The sequence below is a fragment of the Agelaius tricolor genome, unplaced genomic scaffold (assembly GCF_023055355.1).
Source record: "Agelaius tricolor isolate 1412-34295 unplaced genomic scaffold, bAgeTri1.0.p SCAF_20, whole genome shotgun sequence".
NCBI classification, from domain to species: Eukaryota; Metazoa; Chordata; class Aves; order Passeriformes; family Icteridae; genus Agelaius; species Agelaius tricolor.
The window spans coordinates 12511892-12537842 of NW_027269280.1; the positions used below are offsets into that span (position 1 = coordinate 12511892).

The following is a 25951-nucleotide window of genomic DNA, read 5'->3' on the forward strand; positions in this document are numbered from 1 at the left end:
TAAGACATCTACATCTTTTATTTGTACCATCTGTTTTCACAGGCCTCACTTGAGGGACAGAAATCCATAAGGTCTGACTCACCTGGACCCCTGTGGGTCTGCTGGCAGTGGGAGCAGCCTGAGCCTTTCTCTGCCAGCACAGAGCTGTGCAGGGAGGTTTAGGTGAAGATCAGGGCAAGGCTCTTCCCCCAGAGGGTGCTGGCACTGCCCAGGCTGCCCAGGGAATGGGCACAGCCCCGAGGCTGCCAGAGCTCCAGGAGCCTTTGGGCAGCACTGCCAGGGATGGACAGGGGGGGATTGTTGGGGGTCTGGGCAGGGGCAGGGGTGGGACTGGATGATCCTGGGGGTCCCTTCCAAGCTGGGACAATCTATAACTCAAGTTCAGGATAAGGCATTTCCATGGAAGCCGTGCTCTCAGAGCTGCCCACTCCAGGGTGGGCAGGAGCCAGTATGAAAATAAAACTCTGAATTATAAATAGTACAAAAGGGCAGGAATGGCTGCTGCAGCCTGTCCCGTGTATTGGCTGCAACCACTGGCACACACAGTCAGGGCAGCTCCTTCCCAGGAACAGGCAGCACTCCCACAGGGAATGCAGCTCCGTGTGAGCCCAGCCGCCGGGTATTGCACCCTACATCCATCCCCTGAGCAAAGGGAATGCCGAGGCAAGGGAGCCTCCTCCTGGGCAGGGCCTGGGACGGCGCAGCCCCGCCCCGGAGCTGCTCAGGAGGGGATCATGCCCTTGCTGCGCTTCCTGTCGGCCATGGCCCGGCGGTTGTGGTTGGCTCGGGTGCTTTTGTTGGCTTCTTTCTTCCTCCGCTCCTGCAGCGTCTCCCGGCTCTGCCCGTGGCCCTTGGCGTTCCCAACAACGGCAGAGCTGTCGTGCTTGTGCCTGGAGGACACAGAGCAAGGACATCACAACAGGCACACTGCACTCCTGGGGGTGAAATCCCACATCCCCACAAACACCGGGGTGTGAGGGGTTCAGCTCAGGGCTCCCACGGCAGCCCAGGAGCAGCATCAGCCCCACCACCACTGTGTCCTTCCACACACTGAGCCTGTCAGCTGAAAACAGCTATGAAACTGTCCCAAAATCCCTGTGGGAGCTGTTGGAGCTCTGGGAGTTGTGCTCTCCAAGAGCCTGTCTTCCACAGGGTTCTGCTGCTTGGAGTGACAGGACAAGGGGGAATGGCTTTATGCTGAAAAATGGGAGGTTTAGATTGGGTATTAGAAGGAATTGTTCCCTGGGAGGGTGGGCAGGCCCTGGCACAGGGTGCCCAGAGCAGCTGGGACTGCCCCTGGATCCCTGGCAGTGCCCAAGGCCAGGCTGGACACTGGGGCTGGGAGCAGCCTGGAACAGTGGAAGGTGTCCCTGCCCATGGCAAGGGGTGGAACAAGATGGTCTTAAGGTCCTTTCCCACCCAAACCACTCCATGATTCCATGCCATGCCCACCCCCATTCAAAGGGATAAAACAACCAGCAGTGAAATAAAGGGTGGGTGAGGAAGTTCATCCCACTGTGGTAGGACCCTGACACACAGGAATGCCAAGGAGCAGGAACACCCCCAGCAATTCCAGTCAGCAGCAGAAGAGCTGCAGAGGCAGAGGGAGATCCTTGCTTACCCCTTCCTGGCAAGGAAGGCCTGGCGCCTGGCCTCAGCCCTCTCCCGAAGGACAGCGGGGTCCTGCACAAAGTGGTCCTAAAGGAGGCAAGGGAACAGGTCAGGAGACATATCAGCACCAAGGGAACGGGTCAGGAGACACATCAGCACCAAGGGAACAGGTCAGGAAACCCATCAGCACCAAGGGAACAGGTCAGGAGACACATCAGCACCAAGGGAACAGGTCAGGAGACACATCAGCACCAAGGGAACAGGTCAGGAGACACATCAGCACCAAGGGAACAGGTCAGGAGACACATCAGCACCAAGGGAACAGGTCAGGAAACCCATCAGCACCAAGGGAACAGGTCAGGAAACCCATCAGCACCAAGGGAACAGGTCAGGAGACACATCAGCACCATGCAGCAGCCTGGAGAGGAGAGGATTCTGTTTGGAACAGAGTCAGTTCCTGGTTCGTTACCTCTGGACCAGTGGGATTGGTGTCAGGGATTCTAAACACACACCTGGCACAAAACCTGCCTGAAAACCTTCCCAGCCCATGGCTGCTCCCAGCACATCCATGGAAACAGAGTGCCAGTGACCCCCAGAGTGCTCTGCTGGCTCTGTCTGTCTCTGGGATAAAGCAGATTAAAGCTCCCCACGGAGGAAGTGTCACTGCTCCAGCAGTTAGGGCAGGAAGCTATGGAGAGCTGTCCTTGGGGACACATCACAGCCCAGCAGCCACTGAACAGCAGCTCAGTCCCTGCTGCTGCTCAAAGATTCCCTCTCTGAAACAGAAAATCTGCTCCACATCACCTGCAGGTGAAGCAGGGAAGAAATATGGTAAATTTGAATGCAACTCCAGCTAAATGTCACCTTTGTTCTTTCTTTTTCAGCTTCCTCCTCCTCCTCTTCATCCTCTTCCTCTGTCTCCTGTCCTTCTTCATGTCCTTTAGGTCTCAAGACCTGAGGAATTGTGAATGGCCTGGGAAATAAGACACAAATAATTAGAAAAGAAAATAGCACAGCCACAAACATTTCTCTGAACAGTACATCCTTTGTGGTTTGCATTATGTCTTTAAAAGATGAGACTCTACAGATTTCATGGACTTCATTTTCCTGAACAAAAACAAACCAAAAAACAAAAAAAAGCAGGAGACCCAGGAGTTAATACCACATTCCTATAGGCAATTAACATACACACAGTCTCCACTGGGGAATGTTCACTATGAAATTGTCACTGAAAATAATAATAATAACAATAATAGTTAAAAAAAAAACCCAACCCTGAAACCTCACAAGGAGTATCTCCACAGAAACAACTGCTTCCTTTGGGAAATGGGCATCCAGACACAGCCACAATATTAAGGAGTATCCTTTGCTAGGCTTTAGCTCAGCAGACAGGGAGCATCTGCTGTACCAGACAAATTTGGACAGAAGCATGCATGCTCAGGCAGTGCTGTGCTCCAAACCCTCTGACTGGTCAGGGCTACCCAGGGAGCTCCAGTTCCAATGCTATGCCCCAGTTTCCTACAGGGGGAAAACCCTGGAGAAATTAATCAGGCTTTATGAATCACTCTGGCCATGCAGAGCAAAGGGCCTGGGGGTGGAGGAAGAATTTACACATGCCTATAACTCTTCTTTAACATAAATACATGTCTGTGTTTGAATTCCATTGGAATTCAGACCCACCATTCCACTGCCAAAGAAATAAATGTAGAACCAGAAAAGCCTTTGTTATGTCAAACCAACAGATCCAGTTTTCAGCAGTGACATCCACTAATTGTTTCTAGGGGCACTGAGACCTGAAAGAGGGAAAAACACCTGGCTGCCACATTCTTACAGGCAAAACACTAAAAGGATTTAAATTGAAGCTTCTCAACACTTTAGGAGAGCGAAAAAAGGGACAAAGAGCCTCAAAGCTTCCTTTTGGTTTGAGGTTGGGAATGGTGACATCTTCATAATACATCAGAATTCAAAAGGCCACTTTCAGAAATGTTAAAGCAGCTTTTAAACCACACATTTTCTAAAATAAATATTCTCCAGCCTCCATCCCCATTAACCCTTTGTTTCTCAAAAGCTAACTGTGTGCAGTTGTCAGTCATGGTGCAGAGTGCTCTGCAGCTCACTCAGAGGGAAAGTCTGTCGTAAAATTCCCCAAATTTTGAAGTTTTCCTTTGCTAACCAGCCATTTTAGGTTGCCCAGCTCCACTGATTTTCCAAGCCAATTTTCCCTGCTACAGGGTAGTTTCTCCAAGGAGAGGCATTGCTGAGTACAAGTTTCCACACATGACAAATTCCCCTCTTGGATTTCCTGACTAATTGAGGCAATGGCTGAGTGGAAGCTGGAGAACATTCTGGGCACACTCTGTGTTCATTTGCAACACATTCCTGAAGTTTAGGAATGGTCTGGCTAGGAATTTGGTTTATATTTATGTACAGCCACTTTTCAATGAGGTTCTTTGCCTCGAGAGTGCCATCACTTTCTGTTCAAGGAATAGCCTGCTGTAGGGGATAGAACATAAGTAAATAAAGGTAGTATAGAAAGTAATCTTACCCCCTAAAGAGTTGCAGCTGAGCCAATTATTAAGGATTAGGAGCAGGCCTGATGTTAGCAGGCCGCAGCTGTAGCCAATAAAAAGAGTGTTATAAAAGAGTGGATTGGGTGGTTGAGGGAACTGGAGTCAGTTGGGTACTGTGAGGACAAGGAACAGTCAGTGCCTAGAGGAGCTGCCTAAAAACAACATCAAGGAGGTACAAAACTCCAGCAATATGGAGCCCTTGCAATGTAATGACAGTAGAACTCTTGCACTATAATGACAACAGCCCACCCTGAGAACACTCCCTATCCACAGGAGAAGGGAGCCCCAAACCTCCCTCCTTGCACGTCACAGTGCAAACAGAGAAAGGGCTGGTTTGAACCCCTCGTGGAGGAACAGAGCCCAAAGCAGCGTTTCCCAGGTTTGTGGGAGCCAGAGAATTCCGCGGTGATTCCCCCGTGGCTCCCTCCCTCCCTCCCCCTCCTCTCAGCATTCACCTCCTGGAGATGAGCTCGTCATCCGAGTCAGCGTCGTTAGCGCCCACTTGGTTCCCATCGTAGGTGTCGTCGTACTCGTCCTCGTAGTCCCCGTAGTCCCCGTAGTCGTGGCCGGCTCCGGGCGGCAGGGGCAGCTCCTCCAGCACCACGCTGTACTGGCTGTAGCGCTGCCGCTGCTCCGCCACCAGCCTCTTGTCATTCACCAGGCTCCGCGTCGTGTCCTTCTCCCTCCTGCCCGCGATCGGGGGGAAAAGGAAAAGGGGTTAAAACCCGCCCCTGAAGCTGCTTTTTGCCCTGTTAGTCAGTGGAATGTGAAGCAATGCAAGGCTCATCCGCAGTGCCACAGGCTCCCCTTACCCCACCTTTGGCCTGCTGCTTTGTGGAATCGTGGGATGGTTTGGGCGGGAAGGGATCTTAAAGCTCATCTTATTCCACCCTCACACCTTCCCCTAGCTCAGGATGCTCCAAGCCCTGTCCAACCTGGCCTTGGGCACTGCCAGGGATGCAGGGGCAGCCCCAGCTGCTCTGGGCACCCTGTGCCAGGTGCCCACCCTCAGAGGGAACAATTCCTTCCCAATATTCCTTCCATCCCTTCCCTCTGGCAGTGGGAAGCCATCCCCCCTCTTCCTGTCACTCCAAGCCCTGTCCAGCCTGGCCTTAGACACTGCCAGGGATCCAGGGGCAGCCCCAGCTGCTCTGGACACCCTGTGCCAGGGCCTGCCCACCCTCAGAGGGAACAATTCCTTCCCCATATTCCCTCTATCCCTGCCCTCTGGCAGTGGGAAGCCATTCCCTCTTTTCCTGTCACTCCAAGCCCTTGTAAACAGTCTCTCTTCCGTCTTTCTTGTCAGCCCCTTCAGGTTCTGGAAGGCCACAATTAGGTCATCTCAGAGCTTTCTCTTCAGGCTGAACAATCCTAATTCTCCCAGCCTTTCCACACAGCAGAGCTGCTCCATCCCTTTGATCATCCTGGTGCCTCCTCTGGTCTCACTCCAGCAGCTCCAGCTCCTTCCTGTGCTGAGCCCAAGGCTGGATGGAGTGATCCAGGGTGGGTCATTTGTACCAGGGCTGTTTGGCCACTAAAAAAGAGCAGGAATTGGAGACCACCACCAGCACTTCAGACAGAGAGGAAGCTTTCAAAGGAGGCCAAATGCGATCCTATTGCAGATGAAACTTGGCCAAGGTGCATGGAGCACAAATGTGAGGGAGAAAGGACAAATGTAGATGGGGAGATCCAAAAAACAACCAGGTAAGAATGAGAATAAACACAATTCCCAAGGCAAAGAACAAAACAGTAGAGAGTGACTGTGATTCAACCTCTTGGAGCACTGCAAGGGCTTGTTTTTTTAAATTTAGAAGGCAGGTAAATTATAGTCATTTTATAGAAGGGAAGACCAAGAAACAGAGGGTTTAAAAAGCAGCTGCTGAGTGTCTGAAGCTGCACAAGCATAAGCTCTGAAGTCCCATTTTTCAGACCAGCCAAGTACATATTTACAGCAAAGCAACGGGGGATTCCACTGGCCAGCATTCCCAGGAGAACTTGCATCCCAGGATATAATCCCAGCAGCGGATTTTATCAGAGAAAGGACCTGTCCAAGGCAATGGCAGTGACTCAGGAAGGGACAGACTGAGGAGATGTGAGCCAGCAGCCTGGATTTTCATTTGGAATCTCAAACCAAAGGAAGTTTGCAGCTGGAGGTGGTTCCTCTCTGCCATGACTCACTGCCTGCATTGGTGGCACACACAGTGCCCTGCCAAGCACGTGGTGAGCTCAGCAGCCCGGGATCCCTGGGATAACAGCTCCTGTGGGAATTCAGCTGAGCCTGAACCCAGCACCTGGTAATTGCTTCCTGTCCAGCTGGTCTGATGACTGCAGAGGAGCTGCATGAAATGGTCTGGGCACCAATCCCAGGAAAAACAGTGGGATAGCTCCTCTAGTCCCATGGAGCTCAGGACATGCTGTGGCTCCAGGAGACAGATTCAGCTGACAGCCAGGGCTGGACAGGCACAGACAAGTGCCATCACTTTTCAGGATCAGCAGAGTCTATGCTGGCACATTCATATCCTTGTGTTTGATTCCCTCCTCATCCTGGCTGGATTTGTCTTTCTCAAGGACAGCCTCTGCCCCAAACTGCTGATGCTGAGAGTGGCCAGGACAACCTGCTCTGGCTCTTTAGGCACTATGGTAACACCAGGCTTAGCAACAGCACCCTGAACACAAGAGAATTTGGTGAGCAAAAGGTATTTAGAAGGAGAAAAAAAATATTTGATACAATTCAAATCCAAAGCAAATCTCAGACTAAGCTTGGAAAGCCCTGTTACCCCAAAACTGGGGTGAACCATCAGTGCTGAATATTAAATCCTGGAGACAAGGTACTGCAGCTTTTCCTCTGATTCAGTTGGATATGGTCATCTTTGGACACTGCTGTTCTCCAGGTTTTAAACTACTCAAACTACAATTAATATGTCTGGAGTCCTGAAGACTTTTCCTAAATGTTCTGAAATGAAGGGAGGCAAATGACAGCAGAAAGAGCAGCAGCACGAGGATAATCCCAAGAGGTCACATAACTACAGCAGGAGAGAGGAGAACTTCTCCAAGAATGCTGGTACCCCTGGGGGGCAGTGCCATGGGAGCACATCCCAGAGCCCAGCTCAGGGATGATTTACAGCTTCCAAAGCTCTCCAAGTGAGCTGCAGAGGGAGCTCCGAGCAGGATATTCCAGCCACTGGATGCTCTGTGCTGAACCCGGTGCTCTCTGGCCTTGACCAGCTGCTGCTGCTGCTGCAAGGCTCTGGGGAACTGGGATAACCCAGCACACCTGTGCAAGGCTCTGGGGAACAGGGATAACCCAGCACACCTGTGCAAGCCTTTGGGAAACTGGGATAACCCAGCACACCTCTGCAAGGCTCTGGGAAACAGGGATAACCCAGCACACCTGTGCAAGGCTCTGGGGAACAGGGATAACCCAGCACACCTGTGCAAGGCTCTGGGAAACAGGGATAACCCAGCACACCTGTGCAAGGCTTTGGGCAACTGGGATAACCCAGCACACTTGTGCAAGCCTTTGGGAAACTGGGATAACCCAGCACACCTGTGCAAGGCTTTGGGAAACAGGGATAACCCAGCACAGCTGTGCAAGGCCTTGGGAAACTGGGATAACCCAGCACAGCTGTGCAAGGCTCTGGGGAACAGGGATGACCCAGCACACCTGTGCAAGGCTCTGGGAAACAGGGATAACCCAGCACAGCTGTGCAAGGCTCTGGGAAACTGGGATAACCCAGCACAGCTGTGCAAGGCTCTGGGGAACAGGGATGACCCAGCACACCTGTGCAAGGCTCTGGGGAACTGGGATAACCCAGCACACCTGTGCAAGGCTCTGGGAAACTGGGATAACCCAGCACACCTGTCTCACAGAGCAAGGCACCACCAGGAGAAAGGTTCTGCCTGTGAATTCTCAGCTATGAACACAACAAAAGTCATGGCCTTGGCTAAAGAGAAAAGAAATTCCTTTCTTGCTTAGCCAAGACAGGATCAGCACTGTGGCACTGCTCTGAGGAGCTGGGCCACTGGACTAGGGAACAAAAGTGGTTTTCTCCTAGAGTTTGATGCAACTTTGCAATCAAAACCTTAACTGGGTGCTCTCAGGTCACGTGGCTCCAACTCCAGCCAGACTTTTCGTTATTTGCTGTAAGAATTCATCCCAACATTAAGATCACCCTTGGATGGTTAGAGGAGCAGTTTAAAGTCCAGTGGAAGGTGTCCCTGCCCATGGCAGGGGATAGAACAAGATGAGTTTTGAAGTTCCTTCCAACTCAAACCATTCCATGATTCTGTGATATTTTTTAAAAGAATCTGGAACAAGGGAACCACACTGTAGGGTTGACATCAGTGGGAGCCAGCACCACACAACCAGCTAGGCAGAAAGCAAAGTGAAAACTGGTGGGGGTTTGTAGAAATCTCTGCTCGTGGCAGGGAGATCCCTGCTCATTGCAGGCAGATTGACTAAATGACCTTTAAAGGTCCCTCCCAACCCAAAGGACTCCACAAGTCCAAGTGCCCTTCTGCAGGAAGCTTTACAGCAGCAGGGACAACACAAGTAGTCTAAGGCACTGAATGTTATCAGATGTTGAAGTAGATGGATATTGAATCTTCCCTTGGCTCTAGATCAAATCATTAGTTATTCTCAGCTCTGAGTCACAATCCCAGGCTCAGGGATGGGTCTTTTCAAGGTTTGTTGTTCAGTGCAAGTTTAACATTAAGCCCAAGGAGGAAGAGCCTGACATTACAAATGAGCTTGGCAGAGCAATCTCCAGCAGCAGACACAGGAAAGCCAATTAGGAAAAACACTAAGTGAAACCAACCCCCTCATAATATTTCACTTCACTTTCCCAGACAAACAGGTGGGAAACATTTTTGATAAGCCTTCCCCCCTGCCAAAACATTCCTGCAGGAGGTTTTTAGGAGAGATAAATGTGCAGGTTCCCAGGTGTTTGTTCCTCCTGACAGGCAGAGTTAATGACTGGGTGCCAACACTCACCTCTTGCCTTTCTGGATCCGAGACACATCCACTGCATCCCTACTGAAAACATCAAACTCATCATTCTGGAAAATGTTACAGCGAGAGCTGACCAGAGGGGTAGGGTCTGGCTTCAGCTGTCTGTTAAAAAACAAGGAGAGAGAATAAAAACAAAAGTGAAGTGAGGAAGAGAAATCCTCTCCCTTCCCTAAGCCCTTGCTTTATCCTTTATCAATCCCAAAATATCCTGAGCACACCAAGAGGTGCTGGCTGAGTCACAGGGCACAATCCCTTCCCTTCCCAAAGCTTGGATTTGAGGGGAAACTAAAGTAACTCACAGAAAGCCAAGAGAAAATTCTTCTGTTCATTTCAGAGTCTATCAAAGCGTGCAGGACAACAGAATATTCAACAGACTGCCTGGTCTCAACACAGTGACTCAGTGAAGACAAACACTAAGTGTGATGAATTACAGGCTGGAAAAAATTCCAATAATTTGTTGCTGCTGATTTCAAGATATTTATCTCCCTTGTTAAATCTTTCCCAGGGTTCCAGGTTTATGTTTGCTCAACTTGTAAGTCAAAAGACTGTACTTTTGACATTCATTTTGGTGGTGCAGACAGCTCAGCTGGGCAGCTGCAAATGCTGCTGTGCTCCCCTTTAAATCAGCAGGGGTCACAATTCAACATTTCCTATCGAGCCAGCAGCTTTGTTTCAAGATGCAAAAGGCAGGAAGAAAAAAAATGCAGCTCTATCTTGTGGAACTGCTGGCTTTGCAGAAAAACCAATCCTTCCTAAAGCCCGTCCTGCACTACTTGTGCCAAAGTCAGCAGATCTGATTGTGGGAACACAAAGATTGTTGCAAAACTAAGATTTTTTTTACATCATTTTTCCGATAAAGATGCTTTCCTTTAATGCAACAGTGAGACAGTCTGCCCATAACTCCATGAAATGTGAACATACAGCACATTCACATCCTGATGCTCTGTCAGGAACTGCTGGTGCAGCACAAACACACACTCACAGCTGCAGACAAACTCCAACAGCTCAATCCTGCCACCAGCTCTAAACCCTCCATCCCCTGCCCAATCCAGGAAAGCAGGACAAGCCTGGCAAGTTTGTCAGAGGGAACATAAAAATGGATCTGATTTGTTCCATCTTCACTCACAAAGCAGCAGCCTGTTAAATAACCATATTTGACCCTGTGGGTTGAATTCTGGCTGAATTCCAGCTGAAGATGCCCTTTCCTGCAGGACAGCTGGGATTTTCACAACAAACGCTGTGACAACAAACACTGCAGCAAAATAACTTTTGAAGGCAACATATTCTATTGCCCAGCATTCTATTTTATTCTAGTCTAGTTTAGTCTAGCATTTCATGTACAAGTGGTTTTGTCCCCTGTCACAAAACACAACCCTGCACCTGCTCTACTCTAACACTGAGCAGCAAAGGTCCCACTCCTCTGCAGGGACACAAGGAGGGCAGAAAACTGGTGACAGGTGACAATGAGAAGCCTTCACTTCAGTTCTCTACCCCAAATATACAAATTCTTAGAGCTCTACAAGTGTTGAGCTTCCAGTGAGAACAATTAAGTGAGACAGAAACACCCAGAGGTTGTCCCACACCTTCGCATCCTTCGGTCCAGCTTATCCAGGTATGGCACCAACTTCTCCTCCAGGATGTTGTTGATCACCTGCTCTGTGTCGTATCCATACTCCTCCAGGCAGGCCAGGATGAATCCCTCTCCAAGATCTGGCAGCAGATCCTTCACTTGGGAGATCAGGGAGTCCAGCTCCACGCCGCACACACAGGCAACGGGCGCGGCCGCAGCGCCGGCACACTGGGGACACCAAACACACCTGGTGGCACTGGGCAGGGACACAGCTGCTGAGGGCAGGCAGTGGGCACAGAAATACAGGGCAAGCAGCACTCTGGGCTCTCAGGGTTTACATACACAAGTTCAAAACTGGAGCCAAAAGAGAACCCAGCTGTTTAAACTACTGGCTCCTTTTGCCAGTCCCTGAGTCAGCAAGGACACCCTGGAGAATCCCTTCCTCAAATAACAGGCAAGCTCTGCATTTCAAAAATATGCACATGAACTGCAGGGATGAAACAGAGTATTTGAATAATCTCCAGCAAGGGAAAACCCAAGCCATGAGAGCTGGAAGCAATTTGCTCAGAGATAACTCAGGATTCAGGTGTAGCTTCATGTCTCATTTCCCAAGGCTGCATGGAGATACAGCAAAGGTCAGAAATTACACCAAATCTCATGTTGTCCCCAAAGCTGAGCAAACCAAGCCTGTCCTCACAGATAGAGGAAGGCCAGGAAGAGCAGAGCCCCAGGAAGAGCAGAGCCCAGTCCCAGCACAGAGCTGTACCCACCTCATCCTCCAGGGCACACGCAGCCCCCAGATCCTCCCTGTCCTCAGGGGTGCTCTCCATTATGGCTGGATCTCCATTGGATGCTGCTGGAGCTTTAACAGCTTGTCCTTTTTTCCTGTCTACTCCTTCCCAGGCACTTTCCACTGCTTGGAGGATATAGGCTGTCCTGGTCTCATCTCTAAGAGCACAGCATTAAGGACATTTCTGGATGCACATGTTCAGGGATCACCCTGAAGTAACTACGGGATTGTCAGCGATGTCCAAATTTGTGCCTGCATCAACACTCACAAAAGCATGGAATGGTTTGGGTGGGAAGGGATCTTAAAGCTCATCTTGTCCCACCCCCTACCATGGGCAAGGACAGCTTCCATGACACCAGATTGCTCCAAGCTCCATCCAAGCCTTGGACACTTGCAGGCATGGGGCAGCCTCAGCTTCTCTCGGCAACAACTCCCCCCTATCCTTTTTTTTCTGTTAAGGGAAAACTTTCCAGTACTTCTTGTCAGTCATGCAGCTTAACCAGAGGCAGAAATGTCACTGGTGTGAAGGAATCCAAGAGCAGCCAGGGGTGCAAAGCCCAAGGATACAGTGCAGAGGATGCCTGCTGGAGCAGACTCACATCATCCTCAACAGGGAACAGCTCGTCGTAGTCACGGAGAAATCTGAAAACACAGGAGCAAGTTTAATCAGTGAAGCTCAATTACTTACCACTACTGTGCCTCTCTGACTGCCTCAGTGCTAAGGTAGGAACAGAGAACCTCTCACCCAATGCTGGATTCCAGCCATGCCTGATTTTGGTGCCACTACACCACAGCAACACTCCTCATGTGTGAGGGCTGGAACCCAGTGCTGCATTACAGGGAAAATCTGCTTTACCATGTGAATGTGCTCAGAATGCCAGCATGGGCAGGAGGACAAGATGGAATTCCCAGTTCTGCCACCTCCTTTGCATCTCCAGCATTCATGTTTAATATTTTTCTGGTCTGGTCAGCCCAGCTGGAAAGCACAGATCAGTAATAACAGCCTAACTTGTCAAGGCAGCTAATGGCTAAATTGCTCTTCTTTTCTTTGAGAGGCTGGATTAAAGGGAGTGAAGAACAGCATTTCTCAGTGCCAGAGTCTGTGCTGCAGGCTGAAATCCTCTCACTGCACTTCTCCCAACTACTTACAAGATTTCTGACTCCCAAATGCCTCCTAATGCTGCCTCAGGCAATTCTGCTGTAAAGAATGGCAGAGGAAGGAGCTGAGCCCCCTCAGGCCTCTTGCCAGCCAGACTCACCTCCTCTCCTGAAGCACTGAGGTGAAGATCTGCAGAAATTCCTCAATAAATGGCTGAATATTCTCACAGCTGCAGGAAAACAGCACAGTGAACACTCAGAGGCAAGTCTGCCAACCCCACCAGCCAAACCACTCACATTTACACACCAAGGTAAAGCCCCATTTGAAAAGAGATTTCAGGCCACATTTGGCTTTCACAGGAGCAAAGAGTCAAATGGAAGCAAGTGGTTTTTAAGGCTTCAGCAAACATCTCAGCACTTTGATCTAAAGCTGTATCACACCTAGAATTACAAGTTTTCAGACAGACTTTATAAATAATTTGATGCCTCAGACTTGCAGTGAGCAGGAAATGGTGTGCACAGCTTTTGGAATTGTGCCTTTATGATGTCTTGGGATTACACCAGTGAATTTTCCAGGAAGTTTGTGCTCACCTGTGTAAGAACACCTGCCAAGCAAACTCCCACTGCAGCCTCAGTACCCAAACCCTGGGTGCTGCTGAGGCTCCAAGCCTTGTTCCAAGGCACCTTTGGGTGGGAGGGGACCTTAAAGCCCATCCTGTTCCACCCCCTGCCATGGGCAGGGACACCTTCCACTATCCCAGATTGCTCCAAGCCCCATCCAGCCTTGCCTTGGACACTTCCAAGGGTGCCCAGCTTCTCTGGGCACCTGTGCCAGGGCCTGCCCACCCTGCCAGGGAACAATTCCTAATTCCCAATATCCCATCCATCCCTGCCCTCTGGCAGTGGGAAGCCATTCCCCCTTTTCCTGTCACTCCAAGCCCCTCTCTCCAGTCTCTCTCCATCTGTATTGATGGACCTCCAGGTCCTGGAAGGTCACAATCAGGTCTCAAGGTGTTACAGATGACCAAACTTTGCACGAGCCACACACTGGAGTCAGAAAGCTTATTGGGCCCAGCTCACCACAGATTCTGGACCAAACAGCTCCATCTGGAACATTCCTGATACACAGGGCAACAGAATTTGACCTTAGCCAAGCTTTTGGCTACGATCCCAACACAAATAGCAGTTTCTGTTCATTTTCTCCACTAAATTTGTAAATGAGAAGCAATTTCTCCCACACAGCAATCAAGTAATTGGTGAGTAGCACAGAGCCAAGTGCCAATACCTGCTCTCTAGGATGGGCTGCAGACAGACTTGGTTTACTAGGATGTGAAAAACCTCTATCATCTTCTTTCTGGAGTGTGAAATCCTCCTCCACAAATCAGCAAAAACACTTCAGAGAGAGCAAAAGACACTATTGGTGTCAGCACCAGAATCTGTAACACACCTTTATGCCAGAGTTAATCCTCTAGAAGAAGAATTTCATTAGGATTAATATCTCCTTTCTGCAAAGACCAGATATTAGACACATTTCATGGTCATTAAGGAAAATCCATGCCCTAAATAAAGCTTTTCAATCCCAATTGTTCTGGCAGCTCCCCACACGAGACCCCTGCTGTACCAGCACAGCCTGTGCCTCACAGTGAGACTGAGCCACACAAAGATATCATTCATGTTCTCACACTTTGTAACAATTTGAAAGCACCTCCCATCAAATTCCTTCTTACACAGCACTAAAAATGATTCGTCACCCCACTGCCCAGGAAAATTTGCTATTACAGAAGTCATCTCTTCAGAGCCCTTTGAAGCAGCATAAAAAAAGCCAGGCTCCTCAGGGATGGGTAAAGCAGCATGAAGTGAATTCTTAACTAAGCCCTGGGAAGTCTCACTGAAGATCCAAAGGAAACCTTTGCAGGAATTCTCACCTGTTATCTTCATAATGCCTCTTCTTGATTGCAGATTCCAGCTCAGGAATTGCCAGTTCATAAAATGAAGCTAACCTGTACAAAGGGGAACAAACCTGTACCTGTCAGCTGAGGTTCCAAAAGTCATTTGCTAAAAGGCAGAACAAATGGCTGATTTCATTAAACCCTCCTCACCAGCAGTACCCATGAGCATCACCTCATTTTGGTATTTTTGCCCCAGAACACAAGCAAACACACCACAGAAAAAAGAGCAGCACTCTAAGGAAATCACAGGGAGGTCTTTGAAGGGGTAAGAAAGAAAAGCATTTGAGAAGCATCCTGGTGCTGATCAGAACCATCTGCTCAACCCAGAAAAACTCCCAACACAGATCTGCAGCCTGAAAAGACCCAACACTCTCAGAATCACAGAAAGCTTCATGTTGGAAAAGCCCTGTGAGAGCATTGAGTCCAACCATTCCCCAGCACCGCCCTGGGCAGCTGTGCCAGGGCTGGACATCCCTTTCCATGAAGGAATGTTCCCTAACACCCAACCTGAACCTCCCCTGGCACAGCTTGAGGCTGTTCCCTTGTCACTCTCTCCCAGCCACTCAGCTTTTGCCAAACCTCACTGATATTCTCTAGCATAAAACTTGGTCATAACATCAAAGGCATTTGTTTTCAGACCCTGAAGAACTATTTATCTGAAATACTTTCTGCTTCCCTTGCTTTGGGTCCTACAGCAGGCAGTTCCTTTTGTCCATAACTGGTCCCTCTCCACCCCTGCCAGAGCACACCCAGTACTGTTCAGCTGACTGGAAATTGTCCTGGATGCCTGGCTCTAGGATCACTCCTAAACAACAACAGACATAGAACAGAAAACCCACACATCCCTATATCCATGTATTTATAATGGTGCATTCCTGTCAGAGAGAACCCAGCAGCCTCTGCATCAAATCTGTCTCCTCATCTAACAATGGGACAGGACACAGTGGCACATTCAGTATTTGTACATGGCCAGGACAAACTCAGTCTGCACTCCAAGACATACCTGTAACAAAACTCATGTTTTTGGAAGGTCTGGCAAGCCAAGGGAAAGACATCAAGAAAGGCCCAGAGAGTTGTGCAGGTGTCACATAGATACAGCACAATGTCCTTCAGCTCCTGAGAGAGAAAGAGCAGTTACTGAGGGAAGAGCCAGGCAAGTCTTCCCAGCAGGGACACAGAATATTGGGGCCAGGCCTCTTCCTGACTGCAGAGTCTGTATCAACCATAAACCTGTTACAGGGCCTGGGGGCAGAGACAACATTTCTCCTAGAACTCCTAATGTTTGTTTAAAGGTCTATAATGCAATCCCAACTGTCTGCTTTCATTAAAGATCCTGGGAGATTATGAGAACCCTCATCAGATCCTGCTCTGGACAGTGGCTTTGCCCTCAATACACCCTCCATATGTGGAACTCTTCCCCATGCAGCACTTTTCATGAAGCACTGCACAGCAGAACCATGGGAATCAAAGGGAACATGGGAAACATGGGAATCAAAGGGAACATGGGAAACATGGGAATCAAAGGGAACATGGGAAATGTGGGAATCAAAGGGAACATGGGAAATGTGGGAATCAAAGGGAACATGGGAAATGTGGGAATCATAAGGAACATGGGAAATGTGGGAATCAAAGGGATGTTTTCTGCAGTCTGGTCCAGTGCAAGCTGTACTTCCAAGGCAGCTGAAACAACTGAATGACACTAAATGACAGTTTCAAACTATCACTTATCAATAAATCACAGATTGGTTTGGTTCCACACACAAACTGAAAGACTAAGGTTTTTCAGAGGACCACATTTACTGTCTTGGTACAGCCCCCAGCACATAAACCCCTCTTACTTAACTGCAGTTAAATGACACTGTTGTTAAAACACACATTTCTGAAAGAAAAAAAACCAGCTCTTATGACCTCCAGGGTTAGGTGGAGACTTCTGTCAGATATTGTTACATTATTTATGAGCTCATTAAGCAAAAAAGTTGCCAGGTTAAAAACTATCCATGTTCCAAAGGATATGGTTGAAGGAATCAGCTCATGGTGGAAAGGTTTTATCACCATGTCCCAGGACAAAGAGTGCAACAATGGCACAGAACCATGAGCTGTAGGAGCTCTTGGGAACAGAATGATCCTCTGTGGCCTGTTCAGGGTACAGAGAGTTCACTCCTACCTGGAGGGGCATGTTCCCTGCAGTCACACTGACTTTCTCTTCCAGTTTCTGGGGCTCAGCAGAGGCCCCTTCACACTGCAAACCACACTTGTGCAAAATATTGTTGAACACCTAAATCAGGAGAACAGGGCAGTGTTAACAGACAGGAGCCAGCAGTGGGACACAGCAGAGAAGGCAGAAGCTGAAGGAGAGTGGGAGGGAAGAATCATCAAGTAATAATTATAGATAATGTTCAAAACCTCCCTGACACACATTAACAAACTAGGGAAAGGGAGAAACAGCAAAGTCAGGGGAAGCTTAGGCTGGATATTAGGGAAAGTTCTTCCCCCAGAGGGTGGTCAGAGCTCAAGGAGTGTTTGGACAATGAGTGGGATTGTTGGGGTGTCTGTGCAGGGCCAGGGGTTGGGCTTGATGATTCTTGTGGGTCCCTTCCAACTCAGGATATTCCATGATTCAAGAAACGCATTCTCCCCACCTACAATGTTCCCTCTCCACTCTTCAAGCTATGCCACATTTCCAGATGAAATCCCAGCAGGAAAGCAGTACCTGGAGGATAGTGGGCAGAGTTTCATCAAGGTCACTGAAGTAACTGGGCTGCTGAGTGAAGATATTTCCTGAAGGAGAAAGGAGAGCATTTCCATCAGTTCAGACATTGATGCCAACGAGCAAATTTGCATCAGAAAATGGTACTTGTGCTATTGCTGACACCCCAGACACACCTACTGACCATGTGGGACACAGCCCACCCTGACTCCCCAGCTCATGCACAGGCCCTGCTCCCAAAAAGCTGATCCATCAGCTCTCCAATGCCCCTGGAGATCCAGCAATGGGAATATGCTCATCAGAGCAGAGCAAATGAGATGGCAGATGATTCACGCTCCAGGGGCTGAATCAATGAATAATGCAAATACTATCACTGAACAACCCCAGTTCCTTTATTTGACAACTGGAGTTGACTTTTAATTACTGATAACAGTTCAGCACACACCAGGAGATGTGCTGCCGAATATTTCTTAAAGGTAATGAGGCTTTAGTAACACCTGCTATTATATTACTAGGGCTCCATTATCTTTACAAAATACTCCACTGAGTAATGCCACACCATAAATCCTCACCAAGCAAGCACCAAGGCTCCTATTTTCCTGGGAATTACTGTTCAGATTATGACAATTAAGAGTTCTCCAGCAAGGACAGAGCTCTAAGACAAGTTTCAGATAAACTTCTCAGATACCCTGAGAGGAACCTCAAGTTTCTGAAGTTACGAATTACACACCAGAACTGCTCACACCATTACTGTCCCAACACAGTGAAATAATCAGGTGAGGAAATCTTTGGTCACCTGCATGCAGCATGACTGTGTGGCAGTCCAGAGCACAATTCAAAGGAGGTTTCATTACTTAGGTCTCTTTTGGAATATTTTAAGACCCAGATAATCTGAGCTTCCCATCTGAAAGGGAAGCATCTGTCTTGCCATGCCTGCTTTCCATCTCTGAGGCACAACAGAGGAATTTAGAGTAGAAGCTACTGAAAAAGGATAAAAAGATTAAAAATGCAAAGGTTTATCTAAGATTTTCTGGCTGGAAATCTGTCTACACCACATGATCTAGCTAACACTTCTCATGTGAGCGAAGTTGGAAATGAGACAAAAATAACTACCAAAGAAATGGAAAACCTTCATCCCATGAGCTGCAGACAAAGTGGGTTAGAATTCAGGAAGAGCTGACTTAATCCAAGGGTAGATATTGTTCCACTCAGGTGATGTTAAAGATCACAGGATTGGGAAGGGAGCACAGGATAAAGAGAGAAGCTAAATCAATATGCTCTATCTTCCCTCCTCAGCACCCATGGCTGGATGTTCCTCCCTGTGTACTCACCACCAAGGTCCTGTGTACAGACACAGAAACCCAGGGATAAGCACAGCTTGAGCAAGGCTCTGAAGTGTTTGTGGTTTGGAAGCTCTGGATACATTCAATGCCTGCACTGAAGTTTCAGGTTCTCCCACTTCCCATAGCAGTGATTACCTCACACTGAATGTTTCACTTGGCTGCCAGCTCTGGGAACAACAGCACTCACAGCTGGACTGTGCCCATCTCCCAACCCTCCTCACCCCTTCCCATCTCTACCAGGGTTTTACAGAGCCCCACATTCCTCTTACAAGGGCTGAGGGCACATTCAATTGGCACAGGAAACAACTGAGCCTAGGTTTATGTCTAACAACATGAGCCTAGCTCAGGGCAGCAAAGCAGGACATGAAGCTTTCCTTGGAACAAGCAAAGTGCACACTGAAAAAGAAAAGCACAATCTGATCTAGAAATGACAGATCTTAGGTGCTACTAAACAATTAATTTTCAGAACAGTTCACTGGTATAAACACCACTAAGTCACTTCCCATATAAGCAAAAGCCTAAATGTAGCAAGTTGTTCCTTGGCTTTTACTGACCAATCATCTTCTGGAGCAGGAGCCCATTTCCTTTCCCAAAAAGGACACAGAGATCCAGAATCTTGGGGATATCAAACAGGAAGTTGTTGTAAATAATTTTTCCAAAGACAGAGGGAGTGATAAAATGATCCTACAAAGACAGGAAAAAAAAAGGAATTTAAAGGGTAATCCATATCTTGCTCTGCAGTAACTCCAGCATTATAATGGCACCTGTAAAAACATCTCTCAAAGGTGTATTAAGGAATTTATTTCATAGAAGGCAGCAACTCTTCTTGAAACAGCTTCTGTGGAGCCATCTATTCCCACATTCCTGTCCCTGCCACACCAGGCACCCCACTGATCCCTTCACCAGCAGCTGAATTAATCTACCTAAAAGTTTTACAAAAAATCTCCCTGCAGGTCCCCAGTTCCCAGCCTGACACCAGAACAGGTCAGGAGCAGGAATGAATAACCAGGCACAGGGACAGCCTGAGGTTCCTGCACCCTGGAGAGCAGAACCCAGCACCAGAGACCACAGAATCAGGGACAGGCAGGGAGAAACCCCAGAGCTGCAGCTCTCCATGCTGACTGCTGAACACTGCCAAAACTCATCACATTTGAAGGCATTTCTTACAACATTCTGGATGAGAAAAATCCCATTGTCTGACACTGAGAAACAGGCAGCTGAAATGGGATTTTGGATTTTCAGAAGCCCAGTTTGCCTGTGACAGCAAATGTTTTCAATCCCAGTGAAAGGCAGGGCACATTCTCCCTGCTGAAGCAGAGGGATGGGGCTCAGTGCTGGCCAGGTTCCCTTTCCAGAACTCCTGCTGACTCCTGCATGACAATGGACTATTCATTCCCTGCAGATCACTCAACTAGAAAATGGTTTCAAATGCTTGCCTGCCTCTCCGAGTGGTGAGGTTTAATCAGATCCTGCAATGAAAGACACCACAGAGGTGTCAGGTACTTCTGCTGAAGTGGTGCCAGCTGCGGGCTCCAGCATTCCTTCATCCTGCTCCTGTCCCACTCCTCCACTCCCAGGCCTTTCCTCAAAACATCCTGAACCTCAGCAGGGTGATAGGCAAGAGAATCAACACAGCCCTAGCACATGATGAACCAATGAGGAGATCCAGTGATTGCTGCAACACAAGGGGCCTCCCTCACCCTGCCCAAAGGCCTGGTGAAAATCCCAAAGCTCCAGATGGGAGCTGCACTCACACAATTAGTGATGAGGATGTCTTTAATTATAGAATCTCAGAATGGTTTGGGTGGGAAGGGACCTCAAAGCCCATCCAGTGCCACCCCTGCCATGGCAGGGACACCTCCCACTGTCCCAGGCTGCTCCCAGCCCCAATGTCCAGCCTGGCCTTGGGCACTGCCAGGGATCCAGGGGCACCCCCAGCTGCTCTGGGCACCTGTGCCAGGGCCTGCCCACCTTGCCAGGGAACAATTCCTGATTCCCAATATCCCATCCATCCCTGCCCTCTGGCAGTGGGAGCCATTCCTTGTGTCCTGTCCCTCCATCCCTTGTCCCATGTTCCTCTCCAGATCTCCTGAAGCCCCTCTGGACACTGGAAAGGGCTGTGAGGTCTCTCTGGAGCCTTCTCTTCTCCAGGCTGTATGCTTGATGATGCCAAGATAACTGTAATTTAGAGAGATTTCACTGTATGCCAAAAATTTGGGGCAAGTTCAAGGAGAGACAAGTATTAGCAGGAATTTTGTGGCACCATGTGGCCCTGAGGGAGTGAAGGCTCAGGAAGTAGTGGCCTGAAGAGCCTGTTCCATGTGGCCACACAAAGGCCAACGTGCTCTCTCTCCTCTTCCCATGACATATCCAAGCACTACACATGGATAACCTGCTATTACTCAGGAAGGAGATGCAGGCAATTTGGATACTTCAGCTCTGAGTGTTATCACCTCCACTTTGAGACCCCAACTGATAAAATAATCAGCGAGAGGAATGTCGTGCCAGAAGGAAAATGATTCATTTCTCTCTTTTTTCCTAAGTCACACAGCCTGGATCACCTGCAAAGCATGGGAATATTCACCTTGGACTCCTTGTGGGTGGACATCCTGAGGAAGGTGAGGAAGACACTGCGATGGAGGCATTTCTGCAGCTCCTGCACCTCCGGGTGGCAATCCCACAGCACGTCGAACTTGCGAGGGGCCGAGCGCAGGTAGGAATCCAAACACTTCTGCAGGCTCTCATCAAATATCACCTGGCACAAGGAAAGGCAGGAAAATGGGAAGGAGGGAATGTCACACCTTCATAGGTTGTGCTCCTGAGCAGCCCAGTTAAATTTAAAGCAATCTAAAACACTCAGACACATGAAAAGGACTCCCATATCCATCAAATACAAGCCAACTCTTAAAATTCCCAATGGAAAATCCTTAGGGAAATACTTTCTTTGCATTCTAAGGTGCAGTAATGGAAATTAAATGTTTCCTGCATGACACAATAAGCATAAACAAATCTTTATGAAAATGATGTAAGGTTCATGGCTTTTACAAGCACCTGGATGTTTACGCTGTATCTTCAGATAAAAAGCAATGATTACCTGGCACCAGAATTTGTCATGAGGCAGAGCCAGAAGCCAGTTCAGGTCATCTGCAATGAATTTTGCTCGTTCCAGGAATTCCTCCACCAGAGCAGGGTCTCTGATGGCAGGAGGGGGCTTGTACAGCACGAACGACCGATCTGCTTTAATTTCTGGGTGCTGCAGAAAGCCAAAAAACCACTATATTAGAACTGTATTAGAACTCCAGACCAAGTGACAGGAATGTCACCAGCTGCTCACTGAATTCCAGGAAACACAAAGGTACCTTTTAATACAACTTAACATTATCAAATCACAGAATGGTCTGTGTGGGAAGGGACCTGAAAGCTCATCCAGTTCCACCCCTGCCATGGGCAGGGACACCTTCCACTATCCCAAAGCTCCATCCAGCCTGGCCTTGGGCACTGCCAGGGATCCAGGGGCAGCCCCAGCTGCTCTGGGCACCCTGTGCCAGAACCTTCCCACCTCCACAGGGAACATTTCCTTCCCAATATCTAATCTAAATTTCAGTTTGAACCAATTACTCCTTGTTTTGTCACTACAGTCCTGATGACAGGAACATTCCCTTCCCTGGTAACTTCTCATTTTCTACCCTTTCAAGGCAGTGGGTTTGTATCTTTCTTTATGAGCAACATTTTCAGACCTTGATAATTTGGCAGTTGTTGCTCCTTGCTTTCTCTTAACCAAAGCCTGACAAAGCAATCCTCCCACGCCATCAAAACAAAGAGCAGGAGCTTCCTGGCATGCCTTTGAACTCTCTTTTTCCTCTGAACTGGTTCTTGCACAATACTCCATGAACTCAAAGTGACACAACCATCAAAGACAGAAACACTTTGCTACCTTTCCCAAAGGTTACTGAACAGGCTTTGCCCAAATACACCCACCCTAAAAGGAGAATTCAGTGAGCTGCAGGTTTGGGCCTCATCCCACACGTGTGCTCAGGGTAAAGCTCCTCAGGAGTGAGCAGCACTGACAGTCCCACTTCTGCAACATACCCAGAAGGCTCTCTCCAGGCCTTATTTCTGGGAGAAAAGGGTTTCTGTGGGTTGAATTTTCTGGTTTCATCAAGCTGAAGGCACAAGGGATGAATCCCAGTGCCACAGCTTGGAGCTAAACCTGAGGCAGAGCTTGCAAAAACTCCCAGAGCATCCCTCCATGGGAGCAAAGGTTACAGACTCAAGGGAGGGAGTTGTGCTGTAAACACAGTTCACTCCAGATGTTGAACACAGCAAGTTTGGGTCTCATGTTTTGGGTTTTTCTTATGGTGGGTAAATGAAAGCTCAACTATCTGAACACATTAAAATAAATTCTTTAACAAGCAGGCTGAACAAATTTCACAGAATCACAGAATCACAAGCAGGCTGAACAAATTTCACAGAATCACAGAATCTCCTGAGCTGGAAGGGACCCCCAGGGATCACTGATCCAGCCCCTGGCCCTGCCCAGACCCCCAACAATCCCACCCTGTCCATCCCTGGCAGTGCTGCCCAAAGGCTCCTGGAGCTCTGGCAGCCTCGGGGCTGTGCCCATTCCCTGGGGAGCCTGGGCAGTGCCAGCACCCTCTGGGGGAAGAACCTTGCCCTGATCTCCACCTAAACCTCCCAGCACAGCTCCAGCCATTCCTGTCACACATCCCAGACAAGCCTCAGTATAAGACAATGATTTATTGAAGGTCTGTTTGGCTTTCAGGAAAACCAGAGCTCACCAGTGCTGGCAGAGTTCTCAGCTTCCCTGTCTTGGGATCCCTTTCTGTCAGCTGGAGCTCGTCCAGAGGCAATGCTGGCATCCTGGTGGCTTCTTCCTGTCCTCAGCAAACAAAAGCAGCACAGGATGCACTTCACAAGGTCAGGCAGGCAAGAGCAGAACAAAAGAGGCTGCAGCCCTGCTGTAACAAACTCACACTGGCTGGGAATACATTTATGCCCAGCAATTTATTCCCCACCAAAATGCCAAATTCTGGGGGAACCTGGATGTGTATCAGAGGAAATCTGGAATGTGATGCTAAACTTTCAGCCCTGATCATTACTGAAAGGCCACAGATATCTTCCAGGACAACAAAACACATTTGGGGACACTGTTTAATATGGAAATTAGATATTTAAATGGGGTTGCTGAAGAGCTGTGCTGAACTCTGGCCTTGGCAGCCTCTTTCAGCATTTGCAGTGTCTCTCCTGACAGCACAAACTGCAGGAACAACCCAAACACAGCCTTGCCTGGGCTTTAAAAGAGTATTTTTGGTGCCTGTGTGTAGAATCTCACAGCTCTCAGCCAGACAAGGGACACAAGCTGAGCCTACAAAAGCCTTCCCCACTCCTGCCAATTCCCATGTGCTCACAAAACCACAGCTTCATCTCCAACAGCATTTGTGGGCTCAGAAATGTTTCAATTAACTTCCTGAAATTAACTATAAGTCAAATATTAGAGTAACTCGATAGAAAGAATGTTATGGGCACTGTTAAAAAAGTTCAGAGTTACAAAAAATGAAAGTGGCAGGATAAAAGAGCTTTTGAATTCTTTAGGGGGTTATGAGTTCTGCAAAATGGTACTAAAAAGTTATGCTCTTATTAAGAAAGTCACACATCTCCTTAGATGCATGTTTAATTGCAGTCACAGTGCCTGGGCTGAATAACAATTAAAACAAGAGCAGTGTCTCTAAAGCTGAACGACTCTGACTCAGGAGTGAGGTCATGGTTTAGACAGCAAGTGAAAAAATAACATTTTTCATTTCATAAATTTGTCACTTATGGATTTAGGCAAAAATTCTGTAATCTAACATTTTAGAGCTCAATTAAAATAATACAGCAGAGCAACAGCAATACCCACAGCTTAGAAAACTAAAAATAATTCTGTCTTTTCAGAGGAGTTTAAAAATTAAAATGTTGACAGAAGCAACTATTACTTTATGATGAACAATTTCTTTGGGAAAAAAAAAAAAAACACCAAAACTTTTTAGCAGAATAAGCCAAGCTGGCTTTCAGTTCAGTTTTGTCATATATTTAATTTGGCTCTTAAAATTTTTCGAGTCATTCTGAAAGTTGCACATAGAAATGTGTGTTTGTAACACAGAAAAACATGCCAAGTGTCTCATTTCAAGCCTGGAAGGCACCAAAGTCTCCAGTCCAAGTCAAAAACATCCTGGAAGAGACAGAAGCCCTGCCCAAAAGCTTGTTCAGCTAGAGAAAAGAATAAACCTGAGTATGGGATAACCTCAACAGAGAATCATTCCTGATCATTCTCAGAAGCTTTTCCCCCCATAAAGAACTTTGGTCTAAACCACAAGCCCACAATTAATCTGTCATGCCCAGTGATTTCAGGTACAGTGGAAGAGCCAGACAAAGAGCATGAACCAGGGAAAGTTATTTTCCCAGGGAAATTTATTTTCCCAGTGCCAGAAATGATCCCTGCCTTGCAATTCCCACTGATGAGCACATCCATGGAGACATCCAGGGTGAGGTGACACTGCTGAGGATGAGGCAGCCACCCCAGCACAGCTAGCACAGGGAATGCTGCAGCATGGATTCATGGAATGGTTTATGCTGGAAGGGACCCTAAAGCTCATCCCATTCCACCCCTCACCATGGGCAGGGATTATCCTAGGCTGCTCCCAGCCCCAATGTCCAGCCTGGCCTTGGGCACTGCCAGGGATCCAGGGGCAGCCCCAGCTGCTCTGGGCACCTGTGCCAGGGCCTGCCCACCCTGCCAGGGAACAATTCCTAATTCCCAAGATCCCATCCATCCCTGCCCTCTGGCAGCGGGAGCCATTCCCTGTGTCCAGTTGCTTGAGGCCCTTGTCCCAAGTGCCTCCCCAGCTCTCCAGGAGCCCCTTTAGGCCCTGCAAGCGGCTCTGAGCTCTCCCTGGAGCGCTCTCCTCTCCAGGTGAGCACCCCCAGCTCTGTCACCTCGGCCCTACCCCAAGGCCAGACACCCCGAGTTAACCCAACACCGCCGGTTAACCCGGGCCCCGCCGCTCCCGCCGCCCCCCGGCCACGTCCCCTGCCCGGTCCCTGTCCCTGTCGCACCGGGCCCTGCCCAGCCGCTGCCGCCCGCCCCACCCCAACCCCGCCACAGCTGCCCGAGCCCGGTACCAGCGCTCGCGTCCCACCAGCCCCGCGACGCTTCCGTGGCCAAGCGCTGCTTCCGGCCCCGAGCGGAACTACCGGGCTGGGCGGGGCCCGGGCCGGCTCCGCCCCGGCGGCGGGACCGGCCAG

General features: G+C 48.8%; 1 protein-coding gene across 1 annotated transcript; it reads right to left on the reverse strand.

Annotated features, from left to right (window-relative positions):
- ASCC2 (activating signal cointegrator 1 complex subunit 2) lies at positions 1 to 25951 on the reverse strand. Its single transcript, XM_071445731.1, has 19 exons — positions 25829 to 25951; positions 23449 to 23544; positions 21744 to 21902; positions 21234 to 21404; positions 19204 to 19333; positions 17310 to 17377; positions 16764 to 16874; positions 15603 to 15715; positions 14576 to 14650; positions 13936 to 14043; positions 12812 to 12880; positions 12120 to 12194; positions 11533 to 11710; positions 10776 to 10990; positions 9175 to 9294; positions 4637 to 4867; positions 2476 to 2584; positions 1622 to 1698; positions 1 to 890 (listed from the first exon to the last, which is right to left on the reverse strand). The coding sequence occupies exons 2-19, from the start codon at positions 23527 to 23529 to the stop codon at positions 722 to 724; spliced, it is 2259 nt and encodes a 752-aa protein (XP_071301832.1). The 5' UTR covers positions 23530 to 23544; positions 25829 to 25951; the 3' UTR covers positions 1 to 721.

Coding starts and splice junctions, on each gene's coding strand:
- ASCC2 (XM_071445731.1), bottom strand. CDS start 23,529: ATGCCAGCATTGCCTCTGGACGAGCTCCAGCTGACAGAAAGGGATCCC. Junction 11,711..12,119: donor CAGCAGGCATCCTCTGCACT/GTATCCTTGGGC, acceptor CTGTGCTCTTAG/AGATGAGACCAGGACAGCCT. Junction 9,295..10,775: donor CTGGACCGAAGGATGCGAAG/GTGTGGGACAAC, acceptor GTTTTTTAACAG/ACAGCTGAAGCCAGACCCTA.